The sequence below is a fragment of the Ambystoma mexicanum genome, chromosome 7p (genome assembly GCF_040938575.1).
Source record: "Ambystoma mexicanum isolate Mex_15411 chromosome 7p, UKY_AmexF1_1, whole genome shotgun sequence".
Classification (NCBI taxonomy): Eukaryota; Metazoa; Chordata; class Amphibia; order Caudata; family Ambystomatidae; genus Ambystoma; species Ambystoma mexicanum.
Window position 1 is genome coordinate 220,524,921 of NC_090939.1, and position 25,729 is coordinate 220,550,649.

Consider the following 25,729-nt stretch of genomic DNA (forward strand, 5'->3'; position numbering starts at 1 on the left):
ACTTTTAGAAGTTCGCAAGGGAGTAAAGGCAGTATACACTGTAGAGCCAAAGTTCACAGGCCAGGCCCACTTTAAAAGGAGCAAAGCGAAATGTGCCCAAGATCACACAGTTTAAAATGCACTAAAAGTCTTTGCAGAATGTTCAAAAGAGTTTGGGGTGATTCAAGGTCACCTTTAGCATTCCGTGGAAAGGGAGGCCAGGCAGAACACAGTATCTTAAAGAGAGAGGAAGCTCCAGCGGTGGCAGTTGTTCCTGGCAGTGGTTGAAGTTCGTTGTTTCGACCAGGGAAAGGGGGATCCCGTCGAGGAGGAAACTTTGATTTGTTGCACTGCCCAGGGATGAAACCAGTCGCGGAGTTCGTCGGTTAAAAGGTGTGTTCCTTTTATTCGCGGTCAAAGTGGTGAAGCTTGGCTATCCGGCCGCCGGGGTGCTTGGCACGGGTGATTCGACCAAGAGACGTCTTTGGAAGGCGAAAGGGGCGAACTGGTTGATCCAACCAGCTCAAAGGAAGAAGACTCGTCCAGCAGAAGATCTTCTCTTGTCGTTGGGAAAGTGGTAAGTTTGTTGCAGCAGGGCTCCACCGGTGGTGTCGTCGTTGCAGATGGCTCAGCTTCTTCCCTCTTCGGATTCTTAGGTCCTGTGGCGACTTCTGAAGTTCCAGTCCCAAAGGCCCTGCTTTTATGCAGAAAAACCCCCATTCAACAGCCTAGCTGTCACTCACACATGCTAAGTGGTGAGTCAGGCGGCTCACCACTAGGCCAATCAGAATAGAGTGCGACTTGGGTTGCTAAGGCAACGCAGTCCAGGGTGCCAATTCCCCTCCCCACACATCCTGTGGAACCCAGACAGAGTGGCAACATTTGGAGGGCTTCTGTGGAGAAGCCTGGCAAAAAGTGGAACAAAGGACTCGACTCTGGTTGGAGTTACAGAGACAGACACGAACGCCATTTTAGAAAAGAGTTCTGGCAAAAAGACCCAACCGTTGATTTAATATTAAATAAATAAACCAACGGTATCTTTAACATTGCACCAAAAAGTGATGCGTTTAAAAGCAATGGGAAAATCCCATAGGAAATATTCCGGTGGAATAATTTGCGTGGTAACCACTGCCACCAGCCAGAAACTCAAGGGGGACTGGACAGTGCCCCCTTGAAAACAGACCCAGGGAAAATCGAATTAACCCCTTCCAGTACTTCCACAATATGATGGTGTGTACTGGTTCTGTTCCCAATTTTGGACTAGTAAAGTCAATGGTGACTTTACATGCCCTGGGAGACAGTAGTCAGTCCCAGGGTATGAAGTCTATGTTTGGGGGTCACTATGACACCCCTGTGTTACTGCACTGAGGGTACTGTGTAACACACATGAAAAACAGATGATACTCTATGGAGTAAAAGACCCTATAGCCCATAAGCACACAGAAAGTCAAAGACATACCTTAAATCATGCTTAAGAGTGGGAGGAAAAGAGTCTCACTCTTAGCAGGAGAAAAAAAAAAAACAAAGAACCAGCAAAGCTGCTGGGGGACTCACTAGGTTTGGGAAATTAGCCTTATAAGAGAATTCTCCCTAACAGGAAGTGCCCTTGACCTTTTCAGCGAAAGACCGTTACTTTCATGAACTTTCGAGAATAGCAAATGTAAGACCAGGAATCAAGGCTGAAGAATCCTGCATTGTGTGTCTGAGGTACCCAGGGCTCTCCTGCGTCGATAGTCAAGGTGGGGAGAATCGTTTGCCGCTGCGGTACTGTCCTTGGCTCATACAACAAAGCAGCGCTAGTGAAGTCAGCACAGCCGGTGAGTTGGGGAGACCGATACCAGACCAGTCTGTGTTGAAGCCAACGCTGCATTTTATAGTGAAAACTGAAGAGAACAGTGTATGAAGCGTATGTGGCAAGCGACGCTAACACAATTAAAACAGATGAGTGATGGAACTTTGAAGCCAAGATACAATACCGTAGACAGAGTGGACCAGCACCACGTGGATGCTCATTCAAAGTCGGTTGGGTATCCAGCTGAAAGGTGGCAAATGTGCAGAATGATAAAGAAATTGTGAAATCAAAGGTGTCCTGCAGCGTGTCAAGCAAAACCCTGTGCACATTCGAAAGTCTTCGATAGTTGATGAAAAAACATATGAAGTTGGTCCGAGCCTGGCGGCGGGAGTATAACTGAACATTGTGTTAAAGGGTATCTGAGCCCGACTGAGAGGGATCCGAGATCTGAGCCCGACTGAGGGGGATCCGAGGTGAACCGTGAGTCACCCGAGACAGAATAATAATTTGCGAACATTGTGTTGAGAGGATCTGATCCCAGCTGAGGAGGTGAATAGTGAATCAGCCAAAAAATTGAGTACTTGGGAAATTCTAAAGAGGAAAAGAAGTTATCCTTTGTCTCATCAGGACCTCTGAAGGAAGATACTTTGAAAGACAAAGAGACCTGGGCACAAAAGGCCCTGATGCTAATGATTGAGCTGTATCCTCGTGCAGAAACCAGAGACTGTGCTAAACTCGAGTTTACCGCCTTGTCTCGTGCTGAAAACATGGTGAAGGGAGGCCAACGGCCTGAACATCTTGACATATCATTTTGTGAACACTTCTTTCTTTTTCGTTACATTGTTTCCCACACTATTTGTATACAGAGTTAAGGATTGGCAATCCGTTTATTAGTATATGTCCTTTTATTTTGACAAGACACAACTAGGACTGCGTTATTATTATTTGATGGTCGTAGCTTGCTCCAGTCTGTAGATTAGGATTAGATAGGTGTTTTTTCAAACCCTTTTTAAGTTCCATAAACACCCTTGAACTGTGGTCACTTGTGTCTGTCTTACTGTCTGATACCATGAGGGCAGGGGGTGGGGCTAAAGTAGGCAGGAGCGCTCTGGACATAGGAAGAAGCGCTCCACCATCTTGTTTTTCACTGTCTCGGTTTCCCTTTCCGGTCTCCTCTACTTTCTCTGGAGCAAAGCACTTTGGGTGCAAGATCAAGAGGGCAAAGTCCACACCCAGTCAGAAACAGGTCCTTTAAAGCAGGCTAGCTTCAGACCAATCACCTGAGGACGTGTGCCCATAAAAAAGGCGTCTCACACTCCTTCAGCTGAATTCGCATCAGTTCCTCGAGAATCCTTTAAGGCCGAAGAGACGTTCTGAAGACTCTTACCTGGACTTCCATTGGCTCAGTTGCACTGTCCAAAGCACTCTGTCGGAGGTGAAGGAGTCCTAGCAGAGTCTTTCACCTACCAGGCTCGAAGCGTCTGCTCAACGCTGGAACTCAAATCTTATCTCTGGATGGTCACTCGCCGATTCTAACAGGGGGTAACAACCACGGCTTGGGCCAGCTCGCCAGCGAACTACTGCCTCCCTGATGACACCTTGACGCAGCCTTCATCACCATTTCAGCACTCATCGGCTGGAACCGCTGGAATGTCACTCACCAATCTATTCCACTGGCTATAGACCGGACTGGCCAAAAGCAAAGCATTCTTGGGACCGCCCTGACCGGCATCACGAACCACTGCCATTCGACCGCACAGAGCAACTGCATTCACCCCTGCTTGGGAATCCATGTGCTGCCAGGGACTGCACAATCCTAGTTGTCAACTGAGCCTGATCAGTTCACATCTTTGTTCATCCCTGGTCTGATGCGTCAGCCCACCAAGAACTGAATCCTGGTACTTTGACTCTGAACTGCCCTCACGACCCACTCGCCCCTAGAGACTAGTTAGGCGATGATTGCTCCTGCATTCAACCCTTAGCCTTTTTGATAGTATCTTATCTACCACCCCTGGAACTATACTCGGAGTGCTACTTTCTCCAGTAGGGGTGGGTTTATGTGTAGTGATTGCTTTTTGTTCTACTTGCAGATGGTGTGTCTTCCTAAAGTGTTTACATTTTTATAGAACCTTGATTGGCCATTCCCTTTATTTTGGACTGTAACACTGTGTTCATTGGGTCACGACTGGTTCACCTTCACAGCCCTCTTGCGAGTATAGCCTTCCCTGGGCCCAAGTTACCACAAAAGGCAAAGGAGGAACATCTCTTTAATGTCTGTTTTACCTTTATGATTGCGTTGTGCTTTGGTTTGTAGAAGTGTGAGGGCTGAGGGGCCATTTTACCCCTGCTCATCTTTGTACTCCTGCAAAGCAGAAGCCAGTTTGTCACACGTGTACACAGTAAAATGTTGGTCTTCCTGCCATAACGCTCTAGTTCTAGTGAGATAAAAGAAGCTCAAGGCTCTTTTGGGGTCGAGTCTATGAAACGTTGCCTCTACCTTAGAGGGATCAGGAGGGGGAGCTAAAACAGAGTTGAATCTACAGGGATAAATGGAATTCAGAGACAACTGTGGGAAGGATTGATGGCCTCACTCTGAGGGTAACTATGATGAAGTATGGTGGCTTGCAAGAGGGGCTGCAAGTCACTTTTGTAGAGGTTATGGCTACTAGGAAAAGAGTCTTCCTATCAATGCTCTAGGAGGGCATGAATGCATGGGTATGAAAAGAGCCCCCATTAGGAATGTTAATAACAAGTTCGCCAGGTGGGGACAAAATACTGCACCGGCGGGAATATGCTTGTTACACATCTCAGGAATTGAAAAATAAGATCCATGTTCAGGTATGCACTTTAACACTGACAGCGCTGTAAGGTAACCCTCGACTGTCGACGCCTGTACACCATGCCTGCTAAGTCCAGCAGAAAGAAAAGATGGATCCTATAGTGCACGAAAAGGGGTCTGTCTGCACATAGACCAGTTGAAAAAATTACTTTGCTCTCAGTAATGTTCTTTCTGATGGATGTTCCACCCACAGATTCCTCATCTACGATATCCCTATCATAGCACAGCTGTTCACCAGAAACCTTTATGCCACCAAGGGGTGCAGCATGGCTCCGTCTGACATTGGGGCAAGTATATATAGAGGTGCTGTGCCCCATGACCTCAGTTCTACCCTTTTTACCTAGCACGCTGTAGCTGAGGGACCGTAGAACTGATGGTGTACTAGCTTCGAGCAATTGGGGTAGGTAAGAAGAGTGACGAGGAATTCGTGGAAGGAACATCCATCAGAAAGAAAATTACCAAGAGGTAAGTAGTTTGTTCTTCTAATGTATTCCTTCCTCCCACGGACTCCCTTCGCTTCATTCTCTTGTCAGGTGTTTTACCCTTCCCCTTAGGATTAGGTGTTGTAGAATCCTCAAGAGAGGGTGGTACAAAAATGGACTTAACACATGTTGTTGGCAGTCATTATGTACGGAACCACTGCGTCCAATGACTTAACTTCCTTGTATCCACGCACTTAGGAGGCTTCTGGAATGCCACTTAGTGCCCATGCACTATCTCAACAAAAGAGGGGGTGGGGGGTTTGGGGGGGGGGGGTCACACCCTTTTACGGGAATCGATGGGGCTCTGTTTTTTGGATGTTGGAGAACAATGTCTCCGTCTCGGTAGCCCATCTAAAGGGTAAGCGGCACGCCGTACCAGTCGCCAGGTGTCCCATGAGTTGGAGGAGTGCCTGGAGATGCTTATGGAGATTTTAAACTCTCGGGAGCTGTGCAAGTTGACCAGTTTGCGTCCAGACTTCTGATCAACAGGAAAGTGTAGGCTGTTGTGTTCCAGGGAATTTCCACCCAGAGGGGCACTCGGAGGCATTTGTGGTAAACTTGAATTTTCCGCTTCTGCTTGCGTTTCTGCAAGTTTCCGTCATCCCTCACGTTCACAGGAGGTTGAGAAGGTTCAGTGCCACCATCATTTTTATTACCCCGGACTGGGCCTGGAGAAAATGACCTTCTGTAGATGGCCATCTTTCCGTCTTGAAGACTTCTTCTGAGAGCCGAGCTGCACACTGAAGCCAGGGGGCTGATCCATCACCTGGGCCTCAGCACGCCCAACCTTCAGGCATGACAAATGAGCGGCTGAAGTATAGGGACCAAATGATATGATATGCAAGTCCTCGTTTTGGCGTGATAAACACCCATGAAAACGATACAAAACGGCTTAGCAGGCGCCCTAGTATAACGGGATATGGCAGCCAGATGGACCTTGATGGAGGCATGAGCCAGACCAGCCATGGCCAGTGAAAGGAGATACGGAAGGAGCTGTTCAGTCGTGATCCACAAAGGCATAATTTTCGGAGTCCTGCACCACACTGTGAAGTGTTTCCATTTGTTTCTGTAACAAAGCATAGAGGAAGCTCTAACTTTTGCCAGGATTTATTTGCATAACAAGCGGCAGGGAATAATGTACAAACTCTAGGGCTGCAGGAGCAAGGCCATGAGGCTCGGGAACGATGGGTCATGATGCAGAATCAAACCGTTTTCTCTCAATAAAAGATCGGGAAGTGGAGGCAGCTGGATGGACACAGCCACTGACAGAGCAGCTCCGGGTACCAGATCAGCCACACCGGGCCAATGAGGATCACATACAATGGCAACGTCTGAGTTTGTTGATCACACAGCAGAGGACAGAATTGGAGGGAAAGAGTACAGGGAGAGCCTGTCCTATGGGAACGAGAAGACATCACACAGGCTCCGCGGCTGAGGAAACCTGCTGGAGAACATCTGGCACTTGGAGTTGGTCGTTGTCGCAAAGAGGTCGATGTGGGGTGGACCCCACTTGCGGAAGAGCATGGGAATTTGCACCTGCTGAAGTTTCCACTTGTGGCAGGACAGCAGCACCCTGCTGAGCAAGTCTGCAATGGTGTTCTTGGTGCCCGCGGCAAGTGAAAGGAGACGAGGAACATGTCCTCCAGGGAAAGCATGGGGGAGGGTGTCCCATTCTGCTTCGGATGTAGAACATGGTGGGGGTGTTGTCTGAAGATCTGCACCACTTTCCCCGCAGCTAAGACTGGAAAGATTTGAAGGCCCACAAGACTGGCCGGAGCTCCAGGATGTGTATGTGGAGGTCTTTAACCTCCAGGAGCCAGAGGTTGCAGGCGTGCAACTGTCCGGTGTTAGCCCCCCACCCTTCCAGGGAGGCATCCGTGGTGACCATGGCCTGGTACGGCTGGGTCTGAAAGGGAGGTATTTGCTTGAGTTGTGAGCATGCTCCTCGCCATCGTAGAGCTTGCTGGAACTCGTGGGTTACCGCAATCTCGTCCAACCAAGCACCAGTGATCTGCAGCCACCTATCCTGAAACACGTGAAGAGGCCTCATCTGTAGCCTAAAAGGTGGATGCAGGATGATATCATGGCCAACAGAGACTTGATGGCTCGTATTGTCGTGGATTGCACCGACAGGTGCTGCACCTTCCCCAGGATGGCCGTCACCTTGTACTCAGAGGGGGTAGCCAGACATGAGACTGTGTTGAGACGGGCGCCCAGGAACAGAGCTTTCTGCAATGGTTCCAAGCAGGACTTCAGATATTTGATGGAGAATCCAAACTCCGTTCAGAAGGTGTATGTCTCCTCTGTGTGCTAGTTCGCCAGCGCGTGAGAGCGGGAGCGGATGAGCCAGTCGTCCACATAAGGGTAGACGTGGATGCCCTTGAGGTGTAGATGTGCTCCAGGGAAAGCATGGGGGAGGGTGTCCCATTCTGCTTCGGATGTAGAACATGGTGGGGGTGTTGTCTGAAGATCTGCACCACTTTCCCCGCAGCTAAGACTGGAAAGATTTGAAGGCCCACAAGACTGGCCGGAGCTCCAGGATGTGTATGTGGAGGTCTTTAACCTCCAGGAGCCAGAGGTTGCAGGCGTGCAACTGTCCGGTGTTAGCCCCCCGCCCTTCCAGGGAGGCATCCGTGGTGACCATGGCCTGGTACGGCTGGGTCTAAAAGGGAGCTATTTGCTTGAGTTGTGAGCATGCTCCTCGCCATCGTAGAGCTTGCTGGAACTCGTGGGTTACCGCAATCTCGTCCAACCAAGCACCGGTGATCTGCAGCCACCTATCCTGAAACACGTGAAGAGGCCTCATCTGTAGCCTAAAAGGTGGATGCAGGAGGATATCATGGCCAACAGAGACTTGATGGCTCGTATTGTCGTGGATTGCACCGACAGGTGCTGCACCTTCCCCAGGATGGCCGTCACCTTGTACTCAGAGGGGGTAGCCAGACATGAGACTGTGTTGAGACGGGCGCCCAGGAACAGAGCTTTCTGCAATGGTTCCAAGCAGGACTTCAGATATCTGATGGAGAATCCAAACTCCGTTCAGAAGGTGTATGTCTCCTCTGTGTGCTAGTTCGCCAGCGCGTGAGAGCGGGAGCGGATGAGCCAGTCGTCCACATAAGGGTAGACGTGGATGCCCTTGAGGTGTAGATGTGCTGCCACTGGAGGCAAGCACTCAGTGAATACCCTTGGTGCTGATTTCAGGCTAAAAGGATAGGGGCCTTGAACGGATAGTGCAGCCCCTGAACCAGAAACCATAGGAACATCTGATGTTTTGGGTGAATAGGGATGTGAAAGTAGGTGCTCTCCAGGTCCAAAGTTGCCAGGAAATTCCCTTCCTCCAGCTGGTCAAGCATGTGCTGCAATGTGACCACCCTGAACCTCTGGTACTTCAAGTAATTGTTAAGGTGCCTGAAGTCTAGGATCGTCCGCCACCCTCTTGACTTTTTCCATAGTAGAAAGTATCTCCAGTAGACGCTGTGTCCCCAGAGGTACTGAGGGAAGGGCTGTATAGCCCCTTTACTTAACATGACTTAAACCTCGCGTAGCAGTTGAGCCATGTGCTGTTCTTGACGGTGTATAGGAGGAACGCAGGGGCACCTGTGTTGGAATTACAGGGTGTGCCCCTGATGAAGAAAGTCCAGCACTCATTTGTCCGTGGTGGTCTTCCACTGGTCAACACCATTTGCTAGCCAGCCTCCCACTGGGGTGTGAAAGTGGGGGCTCCGGGTCAACGCGCATTTCAGGGGGGTTGCATGCGACGAAGATGGACGCTTGAAAGTGACGCTCTGGTGCATGGCGCGACAGCTTGGCTTCCAAAAGCATATTCCGGACAGCAGAAACATCCTTGCAGTGTTTTATTGGCGGCGGAACAACTGCACCTCACATCTTTATGGCATTGCTGTATATAAATAACCCCTGAAGCTGCGTTGGCCGCCTCTGATTACGGGCCATCAGCTGGCACGTTATGTGCCATTCATAATACATCCACCCGCGGCGCTTGCAAGCTGCGGTCTCTCTGACACTGATGAGAGGCTCCGAGGAGGTCCTTGGTGGCTTACTTCGCGGTTGCAGCACTGTGGGGGCCGCGGGTGCGGCATCCACATACCGCGCCTGCTACTGGTGCCTGGTTCCCTGAGATGTCTGGGCTGTGCCCTCGGTCGTTGGGCAGAGCGGTGACCAACACTGAGCACTGGTAGCTAATCACCCAGAGCTACAGGTCCCCCTATCTCCTCGTCACTGGCTTACACCACTACTGAGGTGTGAAGGAGCGCCTAAACCATCGGCGACGGCCTGGATGGAGTCCCGTGCCTTCTGAACACCTTGGCGTGAGGACACTGAAGACTTTCACCCAGCGGCTGCTTCGTACCCCTGCAATGAGTCCTGTGTCGCCCGACGCTGTGGGGGTGTGGCTGGGTGATTGCATCCTGCAAGACTGCTTTTTGGCCTGGCACTGTTCTCCCCCCGGGTCACGGGAGGCCCTGGATGAACACCACATCATAACGCTTTAAACCCAGATCATTAAATAACAGTGACATTTCCAAATATTGCAAGGGGAACTTCTAGAACACCTTGGATTCAGCTGCTGGGCGCTAGATGTGCTCCTGCCTTATGCTACGAGTGCCTGACTTGTAGGGACTATGGCCATGTATGGGTAAAGCAGGGTCCCCAATATTACTCCACCAAAAGCTGTGGCACATTGGCACGATGGAAAGAAAACCGGCACCCATCGCCCACTGAAGGCTCGTCCTTCGCTACAGATACTCTGACTGTGGCCATATATAGCCCAATAGCCCCCTGAGACGGGTATAGCTGCAAACTCTTATTCAGGATTGAAGATTGGCGTTCTGGGTGCTCCCTACCATTGCCCAACCGTGGGGGCGGAGCCCTTCTGGTGCAGTTTGAATGTTACATATCCAGAGACAAAACTGAGAACACTTATTACGCTAATACCGGAAGAGAATGCAGAGGGCCCGATGGAAGACTATGTGAAGCAGATGCTGATGGCGCTACTGGAGAACCCGAAAATGTCGCCGCACTTCGCCATTGAGCGGGCAACCTGCACACAAGCCCCAAAGCCCAAACCTGGTGCCCCACCCCGCCCGATAATTGCTCGTGTATTAAATTACCATGACAGGGATGCTCTGCTCTGCGCTGCAAGGGCGAAAGGGGAGTTGCTCCTGGGCTCTAACAGGGTCCACATTTACTCTGACTTTTCGGCTTCGGTGCAGCAGGAACGCAAATCATTCCTAGTAACTAAGAAGAGGCTTTGTGAACATAACATAAAATACGCCATGCTCTACCCTGCAAAGTTATGCATCGAGCAGAATGGCAATGTGTATTTCTTCACCCTTCCGGAGGAAGCCATGTGGTGTGTAGAACACCACTTCACAGGATGACCGGCATAGGTCGCTATGACCTCGTAAAATTCACTAGCAAACCCTGATTTAAATACTGGAATCAATGGCTCTTCCCCGAGTGGCAATACTAGATCTACTACTCCAAACGCACAGAAGTTCAGCGAATGCCCAGGGCATCAGATAACTGGAAATATGTCCCTTAAGGATAACATATTAATTTCTCTTTTTTTTAATTAAAATGTTTTATTGGTTTATAAAAAAAAAACTTTATTACATCATCATAAAACAAACAAGACCAAAATATACAGGTACAATTACTAACACAATTGATCGATAACATTCATGGAAGCCAGCTGTGCGCACCAGAAGCAGTTGGCACACAGCCCCCCCCCCCCCCATGCGAAGTTGCAAACGTAGTTGGGATGTTCACAACGGGGGAGTCATCCCTCTGATTGGGAGAGGGATGGGATGTTGGGGTAAAAGTATGCAAAATGTGTTTGGCATGTTTTTAGGTATTAATAGCAACCACATTACACACATGGAAAATGTACTTGGATATGCGATAAATAATTAAATAGCAATTTATAGAAATACAGTAAGTAGCCCAGATGGGAGTTGATCCAATACACCTTGTAAGCTGGAATGTGTGAGGACTTGGTAACCCAATAAAAAAAGGCGCCTGCAGCTGTATCTGGAAAGGCATACATCACAGATTATTTTCCTATTAGAGATACATTGTGAGACACAATGCTGTGAGGCATTTTCTACGTCCTGGGGCCCGCAGCGGTATTACACTACATACTCGACCCAATGCAGGGGAGTTATGACTCCTATCCACAAGAACGCCCACTATACTCATATGAATGCTAAACCGGACCTGGCAGGGCGTTATGTCCTCCTACATGGGAAGATACGAGGTCAGGCAGTTATGCTATTGAACACATACGGCCCCAACATTGACGACCCTGAGTTTTACGCAGATGCTCGCCTTGCTCGCCCAATACCCCTTAATCCCCACTCTCTCGGAGGTGGGTGGCGATTTTAATACTATAACGGATCATAGCCTTGATAGATCTGGCTCATGGCCCTGGCAACCTACCAAAGCAGCTCAGGTACTACAGGAAGGACTCAGGGAGCTAGACCTGGTAGATGCCTGGAGGGTTCTTTATCTGAGGTCACGGCAGTACTCATACTATTCCACGGTTCACGATTCACACTCCTGAATGGACATGTGGCATATCTCTAACACACTTGTCGATTGCTTGAACAGAGCCGAAATATTGCCTAGAACGTATTCAGACCACTCCCCTGTAACAATACTGCTATCATTAGGTGATACCCCAGTAGCGAGTAGATGTGGAAGTTTAAGCCACAATCTCTATTGGACCCTGTATTCAGGACGGAAATAACCGAACATATAGGCAAGTACTTTGATTTAAACAGAGGCACTGTAGACACACAGCCTACTCTTTGGGAAGCCTTTAAGGCATATCTCTGTAGGGTGGCATGTCAGCTGAGACTGGGATACTTAGTATACACAGGGACCTGGAACATAGTGAGACCCAACTGCGCAGGTTAGAGCAATCATTCGAGTCAGACCTCAGTAATCACATTTTAGGTGAGATAAAAATGGAGCTGGATCTCTTCCGGCAACATGCGGACAGGCAGCTGAAGTTCCTTGATGGCCCCCAGCAGGCGAGGATGTATGGTGAGGGCCAACGCCCTGGCAGGCTGCTCACCAGAGTAGTCAGTCAATGTCAGGGCAGCCGGCATGTCCCTGTCATACTGAGTAAATTGAGAACGTTGGTCCACACCACTGATGCTGTGGGTCAGGAATTCCACACCTTTTATTCAGAGCTATACGCCAACACTGACCCCTCAAGATAAATGAATACCTAGACGGCCTCCCGTTAATGTCCCTTTCCGATGACACCAGGGCGGCTTTAGATAGTCCCATTACCCTGGAGGAGGTATCCGGTGCTATAGATGAACTTCCAGCCGGCAAGGACCCTGCCCCTGATGGCTCATGCTAGATTTTTACAACCATTTTAAGTCTCGACTTAGTTGATGGAGATGTGGTCAGAGGCCCCCCTCACTGGGAGTGCTTCCACCCACACTGCGTGAGGCAGTGATCACGATCCTGCTCAAACCTGGCAAACCCCCATAGCAATGCGGCCCCTACTGGCCCCTTTATCTAATTAATTCTGACATTAAAATCTTTGCAAAGGTGTAAGCCCTTCGCTTAGGCCCCAATATGATACATATACATACAGACGTCCCCAGCTGCTCCACCGCGCTAAACCTGAGATGCCTATTCCATATCCTTACGCAAATAGACCCCGGGCGTAGGCTGTAGCTGCGGCCCTCGATATACAAAAGGAACAAGTTACTTACCTGTAACTGTTGTTCTCCAGCATGGGTCTGCCATGGATTCACATGCTCATGAATATTCCCCGTCATCAGGCTGGGAATCCTCGGTAAAGAAAAAATCAGTTTCAGTTTCGTTTCTGAACTGTCTTTCTACTAATAACCAATCGCTGGTCTCTGGGTCATACTGCCCCCAGCCAATGACTGCCCTCTACCTAAGCCCCTCCTCTGGCAGCATTCTTCAGATTTAGTAGCACGTAGAGTGGCAGTATGACCAAGTGAAGCGCCGCAGAGGGGAAGGAGGGAGGGTTCGCATGTGAATCCATGCCAGACCCATGCTGGAGAACAACAGTTACAGGTAAGTAACTTGTTCCTTCTCCAGCATGGGGTCTGGCATGGATTCACATGCTCATGAATATAAGAATACATAGCAGTACACACATGCACAACCACGGGAGGTGGCAAAAGGATCAACATTAAGCATTACATAAACTTAACATTAAGCAACTCTTACCTCCCCACGAGGCCCACCTTCAGGCGAACAGGTTGTGCAGCACTGCTTGGCCGACTCTGGACTCCTCCCTGGAATCCCGGTCAACACAGTAGAATCTCGTGAAGGTGTGCGTCAACCTCATCGTAGCAGCCCTGCAGATGTCCAGCAGGGGCACACCAGACAAGAACGCCGTAGTAGCAGCGATCGCTCTGGTCGAATGGGCTCTTGGACGGCCAGGCAACGGTCGGTTGGCCAACCGATGACAGTGCATGATGCAGCCGGAGAGCCATCTGGAAATGGAAGCCTTCGAGAGAGCCTTCCCTTGGTTCACAGGTCCAAAGTTCACAAACAGCTGTGATGTCGTCCGAAAACTCTTCGTTCGGTCCACGTAGAACTTAAGTGCTCTAGCTACATCCAGCGAGTGCAAAGTCCTCTCGGCCGGCGACGAAGGCGACGGAAAGAAAACTGGCAACACTAAGGACTTGTTAAGATGGAAGTCCGACGGCACCTTGGGCATGAAAGAGGTGCGTCCTCAGCACCACCCTCGTATCGTGAAAAGTCAAGTATGGAGGCTTGCAGGATAGGGCCTGAATCTCTCCCACGCGTCGTGCGAAGGTGATGGCCACAAGGAACGCTGTCTTCCACGACAGGAACTTCAACGGAGCCGAATGCAAAGGCTCGAATGGTGGCCCCATGAGCCTGGTCAGCACCACGTTGAGCTCCCACGCCGGGGCTGGAGCCTTCACCGGCGGGAACGATCGGAACAGTCCCTTCATAAATTCCTTCACCAGTCGGTGAGACCACAACAACGGCCGTCCTGCAGTTCTGGTCTATCAGGAGATCGCTGCCAGATGTATCTTGATGGAAGCGTGAGCTAGTCCAGCTTTGGCCAGAGACAGTAGGTATGGTAGCACTTGAGGTGCCGTAATCCGTAGAGGGTTGATTATCTGTGCATGGCACCAGACAGAGAACCTCTTCCACTTATGTCCGTAGCACTTGAGAGTTGAGGACGCCCTGGCCTTTGCAAGAACCTCTCTGCAGTCAGCCGGGATATCGTACCCTCCAAACTCTAGTGCCGCAGGAGCCAGGCCTGCAAGTTCAGCAACTCCGGGTCATGATGAAGAATGGCGCCTCCCTCTCTGGAGAGAAGATCTGCGTCTGTCGACAGCTTGACTGGTGGGGACGCTGAGAGGTCCAGAAGGTCCGGGAAACAGATCTGTCTCGGCCACGCCGGTGCGATGAGGATCATCCTGCACTTGGACCTCTTGAGCTGGCTGATGAGTCAAAGCAGCAGCGGCAACGGAGGAAATGCATACAGGAAATGGCCGTCCCAGGGGAACGAGAAAGCGTCGGCCATGCTCCTTGGCTGGGGAAACCTGCTGGCGAACCTCTGACACTTGGAGTTTGTCGCCGTCGCGAACAGGTCGATCTGGGGTTTGCCCCATCGTTGGAAGAGCTGATCCACTTGATCCTGGCGTAGTTCCCACTCGTGGCACGAGCGCAGCTCTCTGCTGAGTGAGTCGGCGATGGTGTTTTTTGTTCCTGCCAGATGGAAGGGAACCAGAAACATCCCCTGGGCGACGGCCCAGTGCCACAGATCCTGGGCCTCCTTGGATAGGGCTGGGGATCTGGTGCCATCCTGCTTCCGGATGTAGAACATCGTGGTGGTGTCGTCGGTGAAGATCCTCACGACCTTGCCCTTGAGGGACGGGAGGAACGACTTGAGCGCCCAGAACACGGCGCAGAGCTCCAAGATATTGATGTGGAGACACCTCTCTTCCAGGAGCCAAAGGCCTCTTGTGTGGAGATCTCTGGTGTGCGCACCCCATCCCTCCAGGGATGCGTTCGTCGTCACCGTCTCCTGATGTGCCGGGGTCTGGAAGTCCGTGCCCGCCGTGAGGTGTGCACGGGTGCCCCACCACTGAATCGCTCGACGGAAAACCTCGTTGAGTGGGATCTTGTCTTTGAATCTGCCTGCCGCTTGCATCCAGTCGGCATCGTGGAACTCCTGTAGAGGACGTATCTGTAGCCTGCACAGGTGCACTAGGTAGATGCATTAGGACATCATTCCGAGGAGGGACTTGATGGATCTCACCCTGGCCAGGTCCATGGCTAGCAGGCGCTGCACTTTGCCTAAGATGGCCTTCGTCCTTTCCTCCGACGGAGACGCCAATCGTTCCACTGTCTCAAGCTTCGCTCCCAGAAACAGTGCCACCTGCGACGGAACCAGATGGGATTTTGCGTAATTGATGGAGAAACCCAGCTTCATGAGTAAGCGGACGGTCTTCGCCGCGTGCTCGACGGTGAGTACTCTTGTCCTTGCACGGATGAGCCAGTCGTCCAGGTAGGGGTAGACGTGGATCCTCTGCAGGCACAGCTGCGCCGCCACTGATGCTAGGCACTTGGTGAACACCCTGGGTGCCGACTTCAATCCGAATGGCAGAGCTCTGAATTGGTAGTGGCGTCCTTGAACTACGAATCTGAAGAACTTTCGGTGCCCTTTTAGGATGGGGATGTGGAAGTAAGCATCCTCCAAGTCCAACGACGATAGGAAGTCGCCCTCCTCCAGCTGTCCCAGCACGTGCTGGAGAGTGACCATCCTGAACTTCTGTGCCCTGATGTATTTGTTCAACCGACGTAGGTCCAGGATGGGGCGCCAGCCGCCTGTCTTCTTTCTGATTAGGAAGTATCTTGAGTATACTCGAGAGCCCCGGAGCTTCTTGGGGACGAGCTTGATGGCACCCTTCTTGAGCATCGCCTTTACCTCCAACAGCAGTTGAGGGAGGTGATTTTCCCTCCTGGCCACGGGAGGAATGGGGGGACACTTCTTTTGGAATTCGAGAGTGTGCCCGTGGGCCAGGGCATCCAGCACCCAACGGTCGGTGGAGATGGACTCCCACACGCTGACGAGGGTGCTTCGGTGGGGGCCCGACGCTACGGCCGGTTCAATCTTGCTTGGAGGAGGCCTTGGCGCCTTGGCCTCCTTTGCGACGACAGCGAGACCCTCCTTGTTTGCCGCGACCTCTGTAGGCCTCCTGGGATGAGGAGCGGGCCGCCTGGCGGTACGTAGAGGAACCACTGCCTGATCCCTTGGAGGTCCCCTGTCTGCCTCCGGCGCTCCGAAAGGGCCGTCGTTGCTGAAGGACACCCAGGGCTCGGGCCGTCTCTGTGTCGGCCTTGATGGCCTGCAGCGACTTATCCACCATCCACCGTTTTCCCAAACAGGTTGTTGCCGTCGAACGGCATGTCCAAAACCCTGGTCTGCATGTCCTGACGGAAGTCTGTCGCCTTGAGCCAGCCTCGTCGTCGAAGGCAAACACTGTTGCCTAACTGGCGAAACCCGGTGTTGGCAATGTCCGTTGCCACCGTTATGGCGTGGCCCGACGCCACCTCACCTTCCTGCAGAATTTCTAGGGCCTCCGCCCTCTTGTCATCTGGTAGGAAGTCCAGTAGGGGAGCTATCTTGTACCATAGCTCCCTGTCGTAAGGGGCCACAATCTCTAAGGCGTTGGCCGCTTTAATTTCTTTCCCTCGCCATCAGGTGGGGAAGTGGAGGTCGAAGCTGTCGCCTCTGCCGCCTTCTTCTTGGCTACCGCTGAGACGACCGAATCCGACGTCGGCTGAGCCCTGAGGCACAAGGGGGCGGCGTCGAGGACCCGGTACTTCTTCTCGTACCGGTCCCTCTTGGCAGGCGTCATGGACGGGTTCTTCAGGACCGCAAGTCCCTCGTCCCAGATATTGTCGATTAACGGTACCGCGAGGACTGTCATTCTCTTGGCCTCTCGCAGTTGATAAGAGGAAACCTTCCTTCTTCTGTTCCTCGGAGCAGAGCTGGAAGAGCTCGGACGCCCTGGCGATCATGGCGTGAAAGGAGCCAATTTCATCGGGAAGGGAAGCCCGAGAGGGTGGTGATGGAAGGTCCATCCCGTCGTCACCACCGTCGTCATCCATCCCCGTGTCCGTCGCTGTGTTATCCCTGGGATCCGCAGAGGGGATGAAAGCTCCACGGGCCGCGAGGGAATGAAGGGCGGGGGGGATGAAATCTCCTCCGCTTGTTCGGAGGGCTTCCCGACGGGCCCGGTTCTGGATCGTCTGCCGGGGTTCGTGGTAATCTCGTCCTTATCTCCATGCATAAGGTTTGGATCACCATCAAAATGGCCGCCGAGTTGTCCTGAGGCTCGGGCAATGGATGCCCACTCCTTCACAGGGGCCTCATCGGCGCCACCGTCGCTATCTTCGACCACCTCCTCGGGATCTCTCCCGTGGGATCGTACCTTCTCGAACCTCTCGTTGAGGCTCTTCACGCCTCCACCAGCTCCTCCTCAGAGGCTGAATCCTTCTCTGTAATGGCCACCGCCCCCCCCCCCTCTTTTTCCACCGGGGTCTTCACAGGGGTCTTGTCGATGGGCTGGAAAGAGGATTCCCTCCGCAGTGGCAGGGAAACTCTGGGCCCCGAGGTCGCCTCCACTGGTGTAGCCTCCACAGGCTTCGCCTGGGTCGCCGCGACTCCCTCGATAGAGGCCTTTGCCGGGTGAATCAAGGCTTTCACCACCTTGGGCGCTCTTGAAGCCTTCACCTTGTGGGGAGGGTCACCGCCTCGCTCCCCTTCGGCTGAATCCTTCGAAATTGACCGGGGCCTCTCCAGAAGCTTACCTGGGTTCTCGGATTTCCTCTTCCCCGAACCAGAGCGTTGGCTCGTGGTTGATGATGCCGGAGAAGGTGCCTCCTGCCTGGCAGCCAAAGAGCCCGACCGTTCGGCACGCCCGGTGCCCGCGGACTCGCAGTGCTTAGCCTTCTGTTGGGCCCCCGTCGCCGTAGCGCCCTCACAGGACTTAGAAGACCGCTCTGACCTTTTCTTCTTCTCACCTGCTGGGCCCTTCTCCAGCCAGCTGGCGAGGCGGGAATGATGATTCCTCATGGTTCATTCCGATAGGTTCTTGCAGAACGCACAGGTTTTTGCAGAACGCACAGTCCTTCTCCACGTGCGTCTTGTCCTCATGAAGGCAGTAGAGACATCTCGAATGCTTGTCCTCCTTGAAAACATTCTGTAAACTGCATCCAGGGCAGTTCCTGAACAGCTTGGATCCGGGCATCGAGCTACCCTTGTCCTGGGCCGCGTCCATGGTAGGCCTCAGATCTTCCGGATTCCTCCAAGAAGCATCACTCGACGAAAACTTCACCCTTGAGGGGCGTTGGAAATTCCGAAACGGGTCCCCGTTGATCGGAAGAAATGGTGGAGCTTGAGGCTCGATTTAACCGAAAAATGAGAAAATCTCCTTCAAAAAGCACAAAAAAGCAGCAAAAGCTCGAGAGCTATAGCACGAGGACTCCCAACACTTGAACGTGCAGTAAAAATCTGAAGATGGCTGCCAGAGGAGGGGCTTAGGTAGATAGAGGGCAGTCATTGGCTGGGGGCAGTATGACCCAGAGACCAGTGATTGGTTATTAGTAGAAAGACAGTTCAGAAACAAAACTGAAACTGATTTTTTCTTTACCGAGGATTCCCACCTGACGATGGGGAATATTCATGAGCATGTAAATCCATGCCAGACCCCTGCTGGAGAAGGCCTTTGATTCCGTGTCCTGGCAGTTTATGTGGGCGGTACTTGAAAAATATAATTTCGGGCCGCAATTTGCCTCATGGATTAAATTACTGTATGTGCACCCCGTCGCTAGGGTAAAGGTTAATGGCACCTTAACACCTCCAATTAAAATTTGGGGTGGAATTAGGCAGGGTTGCCCGCTATCGCTGTTACTGTTTGCTATGGTTATTGAGCCTTTAGCTGATGCCATTCGTAGTAAACACATACATAGGGGTATCAGACTCACGGGAGAGCCTGAAACGATTTCATTGTACGCAGATGACATGCTGTTATTTATACGCGACTCTGTCAGGCACTTGGCACCAATAATGCGAACGGTCCAGAGGTTTGGGATTATGTCCTGTCTACGTGTCAACTGCACTAAGTTACAACTATATCCGCTAACTGACTCAATCAAACCCCGCCCCCCCCGATCTAATGGATTTCACTTGGCCACAGTCTGAAATAAAATATTTGGGAATAATTGTCGCGTGGCAACGGGCCTCCCTATATACTCGTAACCTTGGCGATTACTTGCCTCTATTACACATTAAACTCTGTACCTGGGCAAAACTCCCAATTACAAATGCAGGTCGAGTTGCACTCCAGAAAATGCTGGTTCTCCCCAAATTGCTTTATTACTTCGACAATGTTCCAATATGGCCTGGGGCGGTGTTCTTCGAGACGCTGCGCAGGGCTGTGAATGGCTTCATGTGGCATACAGGAGCGGCCCAACTTAAGTGGGACATGCTTGCCAGACCTTATGATAAAGGGGGCCTCGCTTCTCCGAACTTTGAGTGGTACTGGGTGGCGGTGCAAGCTCACTATGCCACCTACTGCTTTGAAGCAGATGCGCAGCACCCTCACTTAAAATTAGAAAGACACGCTGCTGACACCCGGGATGTGCGCTCGCTAGTATTACCAACGTGCAATAGGGGGACCATAGACACAGTTGCTCTAACGGTCTTGGCATGGAGCAAACTGTGGAAGATATTAAATAACCCAAGACCGTATCATAAAGTTATTGTCAGCAAAGCAGAGGCATGCATGTGGGCTTGCGATGGATACACGGCTGTGGGGGATGTGTACAGTACGGATTCCTTTATAGAATGTTGTGACTTACCTAAACCCTTGCAAAGGCAATCTGTGCAATGGTTGCAGTACGCAGGGCTCTGTATTATTATGGAGCACATTCCCAGTACAGCCGCCAGAAGAATCCCTTTTAGACATTATAATGATGGGTGCCGCTTCCAGAGGATTGGTGGCCAAACTGCACAGAGCTTTACAAAGTCGTGGATGCAGATGCATGCTCAAACCTAGAAAGTCCTGTTCAAGAGATCTAGGGAAATACATTACTGACGAGGGTTGGGAAGCAAAGTGTCTGCAGACCCATGAAGTATCCTTCAATACGAAGTTCCGGTTAATCTAGTACAAATTATTGCACCGATTCCATTACCCCTTCCCAGCTGCATCAATTCTCACACACACACCTATCCACGTGCCCCAGATGCCACGCTGACGAGGGAAATTATATGCATATGTTGTGGAGCTGCCCAAGGTTAGAAGAGTACTGAGTTGGCGTTTGCAGGACCATGTCGACTATACTGAACTTAGCCCTTCCCCTGCTGCCTGTTTGTTTCATCAATTTGAAAATGTGCGATGTCTCCGTAGGCTGGCAAGCCAATGTATATTACTGGCAGTCCGCTGTATTCTGCAGCTATGGATCCGCCCAGTTTGTCCAACTGTTTCCCAATGGCTTACAGCAGTTACATGGACATCAGACATGGAGGAACAATGGTCCAATTTACAGCCCATAAATAGTCGACCAAAAAACATATGACGTCCGTACCGCAGTTACATTGTGTCCACCCAGACATGTTCTGAAAATACTGAAGACTGATCTGCCGCAATGGGTCATATGGCACCCACCCTAAGTTAAGTGTTCCTCCCGTTGCTTTGCCTACATCTGGTATATGAACTATTGATTCTACATGTATATGTAATGTTTGTCGAAGGTCGAAGTAAGAATGCATACATTGTTGCCTTGGTTGCTGAAGATGCTATTTTTTTGTTGTAATGTCAAACGCACTTTATGAAATAAAGGTTTAAAAAAAAAACACAAGCATTTCAGGCCTGCTTGGGCGTCTGCGTCCTGGCCTGTGGGAGACGACAATGCTGTTCTCCGCTGCCGTAGGCCTGTGAGGGGCCTCTGTAAGCTTAATGGGTCGTGCAGTAGGAGGGTTGACGATAAGGGGTAGTATACCCCTTCGAGGATTTGCTGGACTTACCTCTTGAGGATCGAAAGGATGACAATCTACTCTGCTGCAGCGTCCCCAGTAAACAAGTCCTCTGTCTTAATCGCCAGAAGCGTCTCATCCACCGTCAAAATGTCCCCATCAAAGGACATATCCACCACTTTGCACTGTGCATCTGCCCTGAACTTCGTGGCCTTCAGTCAACCCTGGCACCAGATGGCCACCCCATTGACCATCTGGCGGAAACCCAAGTCTGCAATGTCCAGCACCACTGTGATGGCGTGATCCAATGCCACCTTGCCCTCCTGAAACAGGGCCAGGGTTTTGGCCTTTTTTTCATTTGGCAGGGAGGCCAAAATAGGCCCAAACTTAAACCACAGCTCCCTGTCGTATCGAGACAAGATGGCTAGGGCATTGGCGGCATTGACAGTGGAAGCTGTGGTATAAATTATACGCTTGCCTACTGTATCCAACTTCTTGCCCTCTTGGTCCAGGGGCACCATGGAAGAAGACTATGGGTTGGAGGAGTGCTCCCTGGTGGCGGCAGCCGACTCCACAGAGTCTGGAGAAAGCTGTGACCTTAGACATCTGAAGGCTGAGTCTGGGACCCTGTACTTCTTCTCTAGCCGGTCACTCTTGGAGGGTGTGGTGCTTGGCGTTTTCATCACTGCCCGGCCTTCCTCCCAGACGTCATCCAATAATGAAACCAACCTGACTGTCTTCCTCAAGGACTCATGCAGCTGTTACAGGAAGCCCTCCTTTTCCACCGGCACCAGACTGAAGAGTTTGGATGCTCTCGAGATCATACATGGAATAAGCCAATCTTGTCTGGTGGCAAATCCCTGGCACACTTGTCGGTGCCCAGAGGTTCCCAGTCAGCAGGGACATAGTCCTCATACTCGTCTGTATGAGTGGCAGTGGTGCCTGTGTCCGTACCTGTGTTATTATGCAGTGGCTCCTCCACCACCTGGGGTTAATGCCCGACTAGGCGGTGCCGGGGCACGCGGGGCCCTGAAGGACATGGCTGTCATTTCAGCCTACCCGGGCTAGGCAGATGCTTAGGCCTTGGAGGACTCTGCCTGAGAGGACTCATGGCCGGGGCCCTGGGAGGGCTATTGGCCGGGCCAAGCACTCGGGCAGCAGGCAGCCTCTTTAGTATCTCAGGCACGAGGGTGTGAAATGTGGTGAGAATGTCCAGTAGAAGGTCCCTGGAAACCGGTTTGGGTGCAAATGGAGCAGACGGCAACGGATCTGGGCTGAAACGCCTCAGAGAGGCAAACAGTCGCACAGGCTACCCACGCGGAGACCCCTCCTGGGATATGGGCCAGAGGCCCCCTTCGTGGTCTGAGAAGTAGTCCTTGGGCAAGTGGTCGTCATCAGAGCTAGTATAAACGTGCAGGGGCTTCCTCTGAGACCCCGGAGGTGACATCCTCATGGTCCTAGGCAGGAACTCTGTTGGACACTGTGACTAGGGGGTTGTCCTTCCCTCTATGATTTGGACAGATTGCATCCCTAATTTAGGTGCATGCGAGTTACTAGACCCTTTTTGGTGCCCGTATAATTAGGGAGGTCATTGTTAGGACTGGCGGTCTTGTCAGTAAAAGTCACATATTTCTTACTCATATGTATAGGCTCCACACAGTTAAGCTGCAAAATACATTTCCTAAAGAAAACAGTTGAAGAGATTACAAAACACAAATAATTTGTGATTTTCAAAAAATTATATTTTTTAGTGAAAACGTTAAGGTAATTGCAGTGGAACAACAGTCATTTCTAATTTTAACAAAGTTTGCTGTTCAATTTCAACGTATCAATGTAACAGGCAATGAAAATAGAAATACAAAGAGATGAGACATTAGGCATAGCTCTCAGTTGCCCGGCTGGTTTCGGACCTCACATGGTCTACGTCTAAGTAGAATGTTAGAGGTGTAGGTGCAGCGTAAAGAATAGTCCATACAATTTCTGGGTATATACACTGCAGACGTTTCGGCAAGGTAAGTAAAACGCCTTCTTCTGGGGCCAAGAGAGTCAGAGAACTCACTGGGACTAATGTGAGTGTCACCGGATGAGCCGGAGTGGTTTTTTTCAATGATAGTCCAGGTGGGAATCAAAGGTAGGCCACTTTGAGCATGGATGGGTGGCGCCTGGGAGCCTGTGGGTATGGATTCGGTTGTGGTGATGCTGGGGTCCAAGATGAAAAAGTGCTCTAGTTCAGACGGACCTGGTGGTGCAATAAATGCTCAGCAATGTTGGAAAGAGCGGTGACATCTGGTCGGTTGTTTGTTCATGCTCTGCTGCACAAATACATTGCGTGGAAATCGCCCTGAGACACTGCGAGAGTAAGTGCGAGCTGCGGCACGAGCGGCGTCTTGAAATGGAACTCTGTTGGAGGCAGCAGTTCCCTCAACCTGCCCAAATCCTTTGGGAATGAAGCGATGATGGGAACCTGCCCCATGGGAGGCGTGCCCACCGCAGTCGTGGTCAGAACAGCTGCAGCCGATGGAGTCCGCGGAGGCAGAGCGACCCTTGGAGTCACTGTATGCATGATCGTAGAGACAATGGTCGATGCCTGGCTTCTCGAAGTAACGATGGCACTCGTCAATGGTGTCGCTGATGCGGTCGTCACAGATGAATTTGTCAACGGAGTCAAGGCTGTCGAGGTGGTGAAAGCCTTAGAACGCGAAGTAGGTGGTGTCGTCGACAGGGTTTCCGATGGGCCTCCCGCAGGCCTCTGCTTCGTAGCCTTGTAACTGGAAGAGGATCTGTGTTTTTAAGTGGTCAGGGACTTCCTCGCGGAAGGCACCCCACCAACTGGTAGGCTCACTGTGGACAGTGATGGAGACGGGGGAACGGGTCCTTCCCGAACTAGGTCCTGCAGCTGTGGCAAACTTCGTGGGATCAACAGCGTGGTGTTTACCTTTCTTTTGGATCCTTTGGGAAGGGGCAACCTCAAAGGACCTCAACTTCTTTTTCTCAGAGGGAGCAAGCTCTTGGGACCAGCCAATGCTAGAAGAGGTATGACTGTGCCCGGAGGCTGAGTCAGAGGCCTTCCCCCTCCTTCAGTCACGCCACTAACCTGCGATAGCGCTCCCGCTTAGTCTTCGCGGGAATCCACGGCAGATCTCACATCAATCCTCATCGTGCTCTGGATAAAGACAAAACAGGCACTTGAGGTGCCGATCTTCGGCGTAGATGTTCTTCAGGCCACATTTCTCGCAGGTCCTGAAGAGTGTTTTCTTGCTCGCCTTGGACATCATTGAAGCGAAGTAGGCCAAAGCATGGGTCTTCCAAAAACTCATAGTGAAGATCAGACGATGGAAGTAGATCTTCGCTGACTAAGGGTCACCACTGCCGGTAGTCAACCGTGACGGTCGATGATGAAAATGCCAGGAGAAAAACTATCAAAGTTATACAAAAAACTCAGCAACAAAAAAGAAAATCACAATTCTCAAAGCGCAAAGTGAGAGGACTCCCAACACGGAAACATGCGGTCAAAATCTGAAGATGGCCACCAGGGGTGGAGCTTGGTGTGAATGTCATTGGATGGGGGCAGTATGACTCAAAGGACAGTGATTGTTAGACTAGCAGTCTTCAGGTTAACGCAAAACGACTTCCTTTTTTAACAAGGATTCCCAGCCCAACTACTGGGAATATTCATGAGCATGCGAATCCATGCCAGACCCCATGCTGGAGAACAGTGGCTAGCACAGAGATTAGTGGTAGGGCTACCAGTAAGTAATGGGGGAATGAACAATGTGTAAAAAAAAAACTATAATCTTAAACTTTCTACACTACATCTTTCTCCTTTGGAAGCAGTAGAAAGCCAATAAAAATGTAATATCCTGCCACTTCCACATATTGGAAGTGAGAGCAGCACAGTCCCTGCAAACACAATGAATGTTTCCTGTGCCACAGGAAGACCTTGCATTTGTTCAAGCATGGGATTATTGGTTTCCAACCATTTATTTATATACTGGGACAAAAATTATGGCGTCTTCTGGAGTAGGGCAAACAAACTGAGGATTGGGGTTGAGGGGAGCACCATTTATTTCCCTGCTATAAAAGTGAATGGATGTCTTCCTGGTGCTTCTAGGTATGTTAAATGGCTGGCAGTTTGCAAGAAGAAAAACCTTAGCATAATTTACGAATTTCATTGTTCACTTGACAATAATGACAAAACATGCCTTTAAAAAAAGAACGGGCTTACCCGAACATTTTGAATTTCCTTTTCGATATTGGAAAGGTAAGAGTTCCAGGACATAATTTGTGCTGTGACTTGAGGTAATGCAGAAGGACTGACACTAAAGAACAAAAACACATTGTAATGTTAAAAGCAGACATACATGTGATTTCAAGTAACTACGATTTCAAATCAGGAAAACAGAAGTGGATATGTTCAGACATACCACAATATCCACAATGACCTACAAATGTCAGCCTTTAAGGTGCAGGTGAGATCATTCATTTTAGAACAACTTTTGTTTTAACAATTACGGCTTATCTTCATTATTACAAGATCCTGTAACGACTGAAGCAAGACTTGTTTCTGCAGCCCTAGGCAATTGCCAAGGTGATTTGGGATT

The 25,729-nt window shown here is 50.8% G+C and overlaps 1 protein-coding gene across 2 annotated transcripts in view; it reads right to left on the reverse strand.

The window, feature by feature from the left end:
- TTC3 (tetratricopeptide repeat domain 3) overlaps positions 1–25,729 on the reverse strand; it is a 2,698,168-nt gene that overhangs the window by 337,565 nt on the left and 2,334,874 nt on the right. For both annotated transcript variants that reach the window (XM_069636090.1, XM_069636092.1), the window contains exon 40: positions 25,354–25,447. In XM_069636090.1, the coding sequence (XP_069492191.1) occupies positions 25,354–25,447 (94 nt within the window). The remainder of the gene's footprint in view (positions 1–25,353; positions 25,448–25,729) is intronic.